The sequence below is a fragment of the Saccostrea echinata genome, unplaced genomic scaffold (genome assembly GCF_033153115.1).
Source record: "Saccostrea echinata isolate AGI-Se365-2 ecotype Australia unplaced genomic scaffold, CSIRO_AGI_Sech_v1 ptg000010l, whole genome shotgun sequence".
NCBI classification, from domain to species: domain Eukaryota; kingdom Metazoa; phylum Mollusca; class Bivalvia; order Ostreida; family Ostreidae; genus Saccostrea; species Saccostrea echinata.
The window spans coordinates 9,186,222-9,198,000 of NW_026889759.1; the positions used below are offsets into that span (position 1 = coordinate 9,186,222).

The 11,779-nt window shown below is 32.2% G+C and overlaps 1 protein-coding gene across 1 annotated transcript in view; it reads left to right on the plus strand.

The window, feature by feature from the left end:
* The first annotated feature begins 2,808 nt into the window (after nt 1–2,808).
* The window catches only part of LOC133184533 (uncharacterized), a 37,552-nt gene continuing 28,581 nt past the window's right edge, over nt 2,809–11,779 (plus strand). Inside the window, exons 1-6 of the mRNA XM_061319622.1 lie at nt 2,809–2,975; nt 5,182–5,263; nt 5,449–5,525; nt 7,680–7,729; nt 10,903–10,957; nt 11,393–11,464. Of these exons, the coding sequence (XP_061175606.1) occupies nt 2,871–2,975; nt 5,182–5,263; nt 5,449–5,525; nt 7,680–7,729; nt 10,903–10,957; nt 11,393–11,464 (441 nt within the window). The 5' untranslated portion in view covers nt 2,809–2,870. The remainder of the gene's footprint in view (nt 2,976–5,181; nt 5,264–5,448; nt 5,526–7,679; nt 7,730–10,902; nt 10,958–11,392; nt 11,465–11,779) is intronic.

The window sequence follows — 11,779 nt, forward strand, 5'->3', positions numbered from 1 at the left end:
TTTTTTTTTTACAAAATCCTTGATCCCTACGTATACTCCTCTGATATTTTTCGTAGTAGCCCATTCATAATTTGAAATAAGTATTGATGACAAGTATGAAGCGAAGTAAAATTAGCAAATCTGATGATTCTTGAACACAAAACAACAACAAACTATTATCAGAAAACGTGTTTACCCCCCCCCCCCGGGTACTACAGGCCCTATTTAAATACACATTTTACATGTATACTAGGATTTTTACGTTCTACGCATCTCCACATTGTCCGAATATCGTTTACCAGTATTTAAATTTGTGTCTTCACTGCACTCCTCTCCTCCATAATTTTTGTTTAGCAAATAAGGTGATAATTAAGCAAACAAATAATTGGTCATTTTAACAAAGGTTAGTCATGATTTTCATCATAATACCGTACTCCCCCCCCCCCCCCCCAAAAAAAAAATCTTTATTATGTAGTCTTCGATAAAAAAAAAAAAATAAATAAATAAAAGAGGGCAAGCCCCTGCCCCTGTCTCTGTGGTCAATGTTTCAAAGTCGAATGTTGGGACAAGTAAATTTATCATCAGAAATAATGGAAGTTATACAAAAATTTTGTTGCTGATTCTAAAGGACTTTGAGCTGAGTTGAATCAGTAAAATTGAAACTGGATATGCTTTATAAAACGAGCTTGCATTTGGTCGTGTTGTTGTCTCTGTCATAGGCCTATTTGAACTTCACAGACATATTTTTGATGAATTATTTGAACTTTTTCAGAGAAAAGAAAAAAAGAAACATGCTCACAACAAAATTATAAGGAGTACAATACCAAGTCTGCGTATAAGTAACAATTTAAAAATCGACGTCGCGAAACTTTATGAAATATGACATCAGCTTTATTACTGTTATATATACTTTTATTACCTGTAAACCTGTGTACCGCCATAACGAGGCAAGATGCACCTGTAATATTCACAGTCTATATTCATTTTGAAGAAAAAAAATCGAAAATTTTTAACATAAAGGGGGGGGGGATTGGAACGGCTCATTTTTAAGTTTTCACTTGTTCATTTTTGGGTAAAAAAAATGCCATGCAAACAATGTGTAGCGATTCAAACGTATATGAATGATATGGGAATAAATCTTACACTATTTTTGCATGTCAAGTCATGCCATTTCAAACATTATCAAAAAAATAAAAGTGGCATAAGTCAAAAAGACAAAATAAACATCAGCAACATTACCTAGTAATTTCAATAAAAAAGTTGCAAACGTCAAGGAAACACGACAGTAATTTCAAAGACTTAAATTGCCAGTACCTTGAAGAGGACGATTATACCCATGCAATATCAAGCTCTTTCAATTTCATTTATTTACTTTTTTTCTTTTTCTTTTCTTTTTCTTTTTTTTTTTGAACTGCGCTTACAACTAGAATTATATACCTGTTAATGAAGTATATTTTTTTCTTTTGCAATCGTGTGCATATTTCAAAACCGTAAAAAACTGAACATAATTTTGATATAAACATATAAATTATGCAAATAAATTATGCAAGACAAAATGAAATCTGGTCTTAGATAAATCGTGTCTTAAAATGCAGTGCCCCCCCCCCCCCTTTACAACCAATGAATAAATAAATTGTAACCAGGTAACAAGACCGACCAATATAAAGCCTCATCCAATCTTAGTGCAGAAATTATGGCAAATATTTTTTGAAATAATTTATCAATTACAAAAACACAAATACTGTAATTTGTGCAAAATAGTGCTTTTGTTTTTATTTTATACCTAAAAGCAAAAATTTTATTGAAGCGTTTTTGTCTCACTTGCCCTAATGGATGTTATGGCCTTGATGTCTGAGGAAGATATTCAATCACTTGACACGGTGACTTCTGCAATTCTATTGTTTACAAACTTGAAATAAAACATTTAACCAAAATCAGAAAAATAATTAAAAATCACTTTCAAATTTGAAATCTACATAATAAGTGAAGCTCTAATGAAATATGAAAGAAACTGGGGGTGTACATGGTGTAATGAGCAAGAAAACAAAAAGATCTAGTACTGACAGTTGTTGAAAATAATGTTTATGTCGAAGGAAGTTCAAGTATGAAATGATTTAAGAACAGCTTTATAAAACTTTGCTAAATCTATCAGTTTATATATTTCATAAGTATTCATCAAATCATAAAAAGATATTGTGTGTTTCAAGTTTCAAGTTTTTATTTAAGACAAAGACCCCATTGATACAACAAAATGACATGAATGAGTGGCACTAATGTTAATTACTATGTACATGTATAGTTCAAAACATCAAAGTGTAGAAGGCCTCTGCTAGCAATGGCTAGTATTAAATAAATCTATATGTACATGTATTACAACATATTTTAAACAGTAGTTTTATTATTGTTAATTTATTACTGTCAGACAATAAAATTTTGCAAAATTTGGCAAGTCCAAAAATGACTTAAGCGTCCTTACAATTTAACAGGTCATGAAATTTAATAACATTAGGGTTAGCATAAAAATATTTTGAACAAGTTTTGTTCGTTCTCTTTGAAAAAAGCACATTCTAAAAGATAGTGGAATTCGTCTCCTAAATATGTTGGAGGAACAAAGATCACAAATTCGATCATCTCTGTCAACACCCCGATTCATAAATCTAAATTTACATAAAACTTTTCTCAAAAATCAAATATGTTTCAAAACAATGTTCTAATTTAAATAAGCTATATGTGTGGATCAGAGAGAGAGAGTGAGAGAGAGAGGGAGTGAGAGTTATTTCCCTTTGTGTTGCTCTTCGAACATAGAGGTTAAAGAAGTACTAATAAATATTACAACTTCCGGTTGTAAAAAAAGTCAAAGCTTAGTAAGCAGAATAAAAACATACAAGAAAATGGATATGACAGCAGACTCCAATAGTGATATCATTGAACATTTAAATAGAGACTTCGAAAAATGGCAAGAGAGGGATAATTCAGACCTGATTTACTTGTTAGAGGTAATCTCATAATTTCTTGCCTCATTTCATCTCACTAATACAACTCGTAAAAGTGTAAACCGTATGAAGTATTGAGTTACAGGTAGTAATATTCAAATGTTGCTAGCAAAGGAATTTCTTGTACAATCTAGAAGGAAATTATATACAAATTACTATATCTGTAACTGCTGTCTCCTGTGACCGTGGACTGGAAATGACAGGTGAAAAAGAGACGACCTGGACATTTAAATAAATATATACACGATATCCTATTCTTTTTTGCTTTTCAACAAATCATTGTTTTTATCCGAATTTATTTATTTGCATAGTTCAACAGCTCTGGGATCGGAGGAAGACATGTCCTCAACACAGAATACATCTCATATAGTAGCTAATTGGAGCAGGTCGCTCAGAAACAATTTTGAAGTACACAGAAAAAGTTACACTGAAAATAACTATGAAGTTAATCATAACAAACCTTTTCGAGCTTGTATATGTATGCCTTTTACCCTAAAAAAATAATCCATATAAAGACAAAAATTCAACTCATTCCTCAACATTTTTTTCTTGCTTTGAATTAACATGCCATGTTGATATTTGGAACTCTCTGGATTATTCATGGTATTCATATTCATAGTAAATGATTAGGTTGGAATTATCATGATTATGTTCCCTTGTTTATTTTGCTACATTGACAACACCCGAAACAAATTCTATCGTTAAACCAGGTCCATAGGACAATATAATTTTAACGATAGAATGTTCTGTCTAGTGTGTCCCTTTTGTTTGTGTAGATGCAATAGATGCACTGGAAGGTAAAGACAACTGATCAAAAATAACTAATTCATTGTGATTCTCGTTATAAGTCAACATGAACATATATGTCTAGAAATATAGTCTGTGACTATATTAAGGATCGGAAAATATAGGTACTTGTATCTGGGCCCAAGGAAGTATGAAATAGTCTTAGACTTAAATCAAAATTTGTCAATGGTCTTAAATTTTTACAAAGAAACCACATGAAATTGGTTAAATTTTTTTGCAGACAAACAGATTAACAGACAAATGGACAGATGGACAGACAAAGTGAGACCAAAAATTATTAGGGATGTCAACGAATAGTCGACTATTCGACCATCAGTCGAATGGACCGACGATCGAATAATGAAACGATCGACATTCGAATAAATAAATTTCAATAAAAGAGTGATAAAGAGATAGAATTCTCATCCTAAAATTGAGAAACCGGCCGTCTTTCCTCAGACACAGTCAATAAGATAATTTTCCTCATTAAAAACTGCTGGTTTTATATGTAGAAAGTACAGTAATTAGAAATGCTTCATTTCTGCGAGTATTATTTGTCAATTAATGTGTTGTTTTAATTTGTAATAGAATTATCTCGTTACACTGCGCTTTCTTTGTAAAATTATGAATTGGGACTTGATCTCATACCATGTACCCATTATAGTCATGACATGTTTTGACACTAAGATAATTATTATAAAATTAATATTCTTTTATGTATTTTAAAGACATTTTGATAGTTGGTACAAAAAGTATATTCAAATATTTAAGAATACAACATTATCACAAATTTACTGTGTGTGCCCCCCCCCCCATAATTTTAATAACCTTTAAAATAATATATCATACTGTCATTTTTTATGCTTCCTAAAAAAAACGACTTTACGGATCAATTTATGAACATGATTGACTGGGAAATCATACATTTTAGGTCCTTGTAAACATTTGTGTGTAACATTTGATGTTACTTTTTAATAATTTTAAGAAAAGGGGACTTCGGGTTAAATATGTCATGTACCAGTGAAGTTTGAAATAAGATTTTAGTTTCCAAAAAAGTTTCGAATATATTCGACTACAGAAAATAAATATTTTGACATCCCTAAAAATTATTAATCTATTTATCTTCCTTGTAGAATTACAGTTAAACTTTGGTATCTCAAACACTGATATCTCAAATATCATGTAAATACCAAAGTGATTTGACGGTCCCAACCCCTTATTCTTTAAGCATTTTACCCTGGATATCTTGAATCCTTGGATATCTCAAAGTTTTTTTCTTGGTCCCATAGTATTTGAGATAACGAGGTTTGACTGTAGTTAAAATTCTATTTGATTTTACAGATGCAAGAAAATTTGTCGACTTTAACATTCACAAGCCACAGAAGTTTATTGTTTCATATTATATCACTCTCTTCTTTTGTAGAATAATACCGATCGAAATGGCTGTGTTGTCCTAGTGTTGCTACTTGCAAGTGAACATGAATTCAAACTTCATGTACCAACAAGTAAGTGATATTTTAAGAGACATTTTAATTTCTTCTTAGCAGGATATGAAGCAGTCATTGATACAACTTGCTTCAAGGAAATCTCTGCCCAGCCAAGTAATTGCTTTTGTGTACAAATATATAATTTTTAAAATGACATTGTATTTTATGCTGAATGAGTGAAGGATGTTGTCTTTGTGTTTTAGATTACCCAGAGGGTGAGACAGCTTTTTATGTTGAGGCTGATTCTCTTATAAGTGCATGGAGCAGAAGTCTAAACGAGGTATTAGTTTATACTTTAAACTTATAAAAAAATAGAATATAGCAGAGTAAAAGGATCAATAGTCTACCACTACTTGATTTATCAAAGGAATAAAGATCTTCCATTCAGTGTAAGATGTTTTAATTTTTCTGTAGGATTTTCTTATTAAGGTCTTCTATTTTCATCATTAATAAGTCTACTATTTCTAAATACACATGTATAAGCTCACTTGAGCCAAAACTTGATAAGAATTTGTCCATTGTCTGTTAATGTATTAAACATTTTCAGTCTTCTTCTTCTCCAGAACCACTGCGCAGATATCAACCAAACTTGGCACAGAGACTCATTGAGTGAATGGGATTCAAGTTTTTTTTCTTTCAAATGAAGGGTCACACCCTCCTCCAAGGGGAGATAATAAAGAAATAGTGAAAATTGGGTGTGATCATTTAAAATCTTTTTCTCAAGAACCACTGGTTTAGAGAAGATGAAACTTACAAAAAAAACCATTCTGACATAGTGTAGATTCAAAATTGTTCAAACAATGACTCTAGGGAGTAGTGTGGGGCCACAATGGGAGATCAAAGTTTTACATAGAAATACGAGGGGTTATCAAAAAGTTCTTGGACTAGCGTCATAAAATTAAAACCGCTTGAGATGCATCAATGAATTTTTAAACATTAAATAAGTATCTTCTTTTCTATCTGTAAAATAAACTATGAATCACAAGTTTTATTTTTTAGTGAATCGTAAATGTTTTTGTAAGCAATGATATGTCCAGGAGGCACAACGTCGAACATGACGTATTTTCTACCCGAGTGTAATGTGAAAAACTCTTCTAATATGAGCATTTGTCATTCTATAATCCCATTAAGTCACTCATGTGATATGACACATATTTTCCGTAAAAGTTGCAATTTTTGCCTCATTCTGTATTTTCCATGTAATTTTATTGTTAATTTTATATGCAATGTCCAAACAATAAAGGGGTTAAAAATGACGTCGAAAGGGGGTAGGGTGTCATTTTACAACATTCTGTAAAGTTTCAACCCCTGGAAAACCTGGCATAGACCTAGTAAATGTTTAAATAGGCTACAGAGAAATAAAATACATCCAGAGTACTTGTTTTTAAATACCAAAAACGATTCAGCAAGAAAAGAGACACACGATTAATGTCTATTTGTTGTCAGGGTGTCCAAAGTCAGTCACGTCGAAAAGTGACGTTGATCATTGGTTGACATTGAACTCTGCCAAGAAAATTATGCTGGCAAAACCAAGCGAGGATCTTGTCCTTTGTATAGATTTAATATTTACAATATTAATGCATTGAAATCAGGTGTTCATGACATTGTATAGTCATATAAACAAGACGGGTTTAGGTCTTAACTTTACTCTAGAGAATCTCATCAAGATAAGTATATTGAGGCAGAGAGTACGGGCATTGAAAATAATGAGCATTGTCAGACCTCATGAAACTAAATGACGACAGCGCTGGGTGATCATATAATGCCCTTTTTATTTAATGATAATTTGGCAAATTATAAACATATCAAGCTGAAATTTCAATACTTCTTAAACTTTTGTTGATTTATGTTCCCTATAAATTTTGTAATCAACGACTACATAGTATTAATTTTATCGCATCAGTCCACGAACTTTTTGATAAACCTTTGTATATAGGAAAAATCTTCTTCTCAAGAACAGCAAAACCATGATTAGTCATATTGATGTGGAAGCATCCTCAGGTAGTGTAGATTCAAATTTGTTCAAATCATGACCCCAAGGGGTAGGGAGGGGCCACAATGGGTGATCAAATTTTTACATAGGAATATATAAGAAAAATCTTTAAATGATTATAAGTCATTTTTATATGAAAGCATCCTCAGGTATTATAGATTCAAATTTGTTTAAATCATGACCCCTGGAGGTAGGATGGGTCCAAAATATGTGACTTAAGGTTTTACATTGGAATATACAGGGAAACAAATCTGCAGATAAAGAGCAGAAGGGGGATAAGTGACTCAGGTGAGCATTGTGGCCCATGGGCCTCTTGATCTTATTATAAAGGTCTTCCATCTCCAAGCGGGTGGATAGAGGGGTAGGGATCTAGATGAAGCATTTATTCTGTCTATAGAATTTAAATAAATGTACCTATACAAAAAATTCTTTTTCTTTCAGATTTTGAAAGAAGCCACACAACCCCTTTCACTAGAAGATGTTCTCAACAAGTATGCTTTGTTACATGCTTTGTTATCAAAGTGATACATATGTATTTTTTATGCCAGGGTATATAGTGTTTGACATGTCCGTCGTCCATCCTTCGATCAGGCTGTCTTTCAATCCTTCCAATCCTTGTTCCTTCATTACACATTGCATTTAGCTCGTTTTCAAAGAAAATGTTCAAGATATGTTAACCAAAAATTGAAAATTGGTACACTGATACATAGTGGTGAGAGCTATTTACTTCTGTCATAATTTTCTGACCCTGACCTTCCCTGTTACCTTGATTTCACTTTTCCCTATATTGTGTTAAGGTAAGTTTCAAACTAACTATTCAAGATATTTTTATAAAAATATATACATGCACATGAATACATATTGGTGAGAACTTTACAACTGTTTCATTTTCTTTTTACTTTGTCTGTCTGTAAACTTTTCACATTTTTGACTTCTTCTCAAAAACCCAAGGCCAACTTTTAACAAAAGTTGACACAAAACATCCATGGGGAAAGGAAATTTTAAATTGTTCAAAAGAAGGGCCAAGCCCTCTTCCAAGAGGAGATAATCAAGAAAAGGCAAAAATAGTGTTGGGTCAATAAAAAAATCTTCTCAAGAACCACTGGGTCAGAAAAGGTGAAACTTATGTAGAAACTTCCTGAGGAAGTGTAGATTCTAGGGATGTCAACCAGTACCCGGTTAACCGGGTACTCAATCGAACGTCCGAGTATCGAATACTAAAAATGGTACTCGGTTACTTGGATGTGTATTTTTTCTTATTTCAAAGTACATATTTTTATCAAAAACTTATCCAAAAAATAACTTTAATATGCATACGCTAATAAGCGTGTCGTCATTTACACCTGTGAAACACCCCTTATCGCCTGTGGCAGTGTGTATACATTAATTAGTGACCAATCACCTGGTATACAGCTGTTCTCACCTATTGTGGTCCTTAATTTTTGGATGGCTTCAATGTTTGTTTTCAGTGAACATCGTTTAAATATGGTCGATTATCTTCAAATCATTTTAAAATTATTAAGTTAATATACAGCACCGAAATCGGACATGCTAGTACCCACTTCAAAAGTTGAGAAATATTTAGAAATAATTAAAGATTCAAAAAATATTGAAAGTCAGTTTGCGTAGTAAGTTTAGTGTATACGGGGGAAACAACCAGCATATGAAATAATATTAGATTAGCGATCCCAACAACGTCCGTTCCTTCTCTTTCGCTAGTCTAACCACCACAAACCTGCGTAACAGATTGTCCTCCTATTGCGTTGATAAGAAGAACTGTAAACAATTTTTTTCTAATTTTTGATGTATTAATTGTGTCTTTTGTGTTTATTTGAAAAATAAATATAGTACATGTACCAAAAAATCATCCCCGTTGGACTCAATGTTTAAATACATTTATAAACATGATAAAACAGCTTTGGAGTTTAATATAGCTTAACGGGGCTCAAGAAAATTAACACACTTGTATTTATATTTTTACCGAGTACCCGGGTACTCGATTGGAAAAACGTCCAAGTAGCCGATTATCAAAAATTGACCGATTTGACATCCCTAGTAGATTCTAAATTGTTCAAATCATGACCCCCTGGATTAGGATGGGGTCACATAGGGGATGAAATTTTTACATTGAAATATATAAGAAAAGTATTTTAAAAATCTTCTTCTCATGAACCACTGGGTCAGAAAAGGCAAAACTCATGTGGAAGCTTCATAAGGAAGTATAAATTCTGAATTTTCAAATCATGACCCTTTGGGTTGGGGTGGGATCACAGTAGAGATGAAAGTTTTATATTGAAATATGTTAGAAAAATATTTTAAAATCTTAAGAACCACAGGGCCAGAAAAGGTGAAACTTGTTAGGAAGTTTCCTGATGGAGTGTAGGCTCTAAATTGTTCAAAAATGATCCCCTGGAGTAAGGTAGGGCCACGATAAAAGATCAAATTTTGACACTGAAATATATAAGAAAAATTAATAAAAGTCTTCTGATGAAGAACCATTGAATTAGAAAAGGTGAAACTTATGTGGAAGCTTTTCGAGGAAGTGTAGATTCTAAATTGTTCAAATCAAGACCACTGGAATAGCTATGTAGGGTAACAATAGGGGATGAAATTTTTACCTTGAAATATAGAAGAAAAATCTTTAAAAATCTTCTTCTCGAGAACTGTAAGAACTATGAGCAAGACCCTGATTGGTCATATTTATATGGAAGCATTCCCAGGTAGTGAAGATTAAATTTTGTTCAAATCTTGACTCTGTTGATAGGGTGGGACCACAGTATGTTATCAATGTTTTACATAGGATTGAACAGCAGGGCCCTAGTGAACTCAGGTGAGGGTTGTGGCCCATGGGCTTCTTGTTGATATTTTAATCGAAAATCATGAAAAAGATACAAAGTAATGAAAGCTATTCAACAGTGTCATTAATTTCTGAATTTGACCATCCTTATAACCTTAATCTCACTATTTTCCTGTTGTGTATTATCTCAGTTTTAAAACAATTATTGAAGATATTTTTATCAAACTCTTATACTGATACATGTTTGTGAGAGCTTTACAAGTGTGTCATTTTTTTCTTACCTTGACCTTCCCTGTGACCTTGATTCCACTATTCCTTTTCGGCATTTAAGTTTTTAAGTAATTGTTCCAGATTTTTCTTTACTTTCTATATGACCTTGACCTCATTATTATTTGTTTTGCATTTAGCAAAGTAAAGAAGAAATTGTTCATAATATTGTCATCAAACTTCATACATTAATACAGTTTGGTGAAAACTTTACAACTGTATCATAATTTTCTGACCTTGACCTTCCCTTTAACCTTTACTTCTTTTTTAAAAGATATTTTATTCAAACTGTGTACAGAGTTAAATTGGCCTTTTCAGTCACCTTGACCCCACATCATTTATTTCATTTTGCAGTTAACAAAGTTCTTTATATAAAAAAAAATGCAAAAATTATTCCTATTTTCATGATTTTTAGCATTATCTCTTACCATAGAAGGATGGTACATATCTTTTCACGTTCCTTGCCATGGGCAGGACATTCGTGTCCTATGAACATATTTATTTTTTTAATTGCACAAACATGTAGTTAAGGGTAATATTTACACAGGGCACATATTTATTCACTATAGATACATGTATGATTGTGTTTTTTTCCTTCAGAGCTGTTGCTTTATACACTCATCAGAAATCCCAAAAAAGTCCTTCAACCTCAGAGGCAAGTGCGCACAAAATGTAGATAAAAAAATATTGTTTGTGTTAAAATAGTACCGGTATGTGCATTTTATGGTCACTGTGTATATGACATTTTTTTTAAGTGATATATTGTAGATTACTTGTTTAAGGCAAGTACTTAATATCATGAAATGAGTCAAATAACTCATAGAAATCAAATCAAGAGAATATGAATTCACACATGGACTGTTGATCAAGAGTTTTTACATGTATTTCAGCAATATAAATATAAAAGTGACGTTTCTTTTGAGAGTATGTGATAATTACATGTACATGTAATTCCTTGCATATATTTAGGAATCCACAGTATTTGTTCTATTAAAGAACAGATAACCTTATAATTTTGAATGGCATATAATGAAACTGTCAGTGATTTCTACTGCCAAGTTAGTATAAGGCTGTCATTGTTATTCTGTAGGAGGAGCTTAGTGATGAGGAGATGGAGCCAATGTCTGAAGAGGAGGAAGAGGATGAAGGGGAGGAGCAAGAGGTCAGATTCAGTCATGCCCTAATATGGAAAGTCACATGTCAAAATGAAAAAAAACATCCCATTAGTAAAAAGTGAACACAATGTATTAAAATGTGTCATCAGATTGAATATCATGAGCATTGAAAATAAATACCTCATGAAGGGAATGCTTTCATAGTAATGAAAAATGAAAAAAATGTTGTAGTTTATTTTAGTATTTGCTGAAGGAGAATGAAATGTACATGTAGATTTGATTGGTATGCTTGTTTATCATTCAAAGATATACATCTATTACACACATTCAAAAAAGTCGGTGATTACACAATATTAAATGAT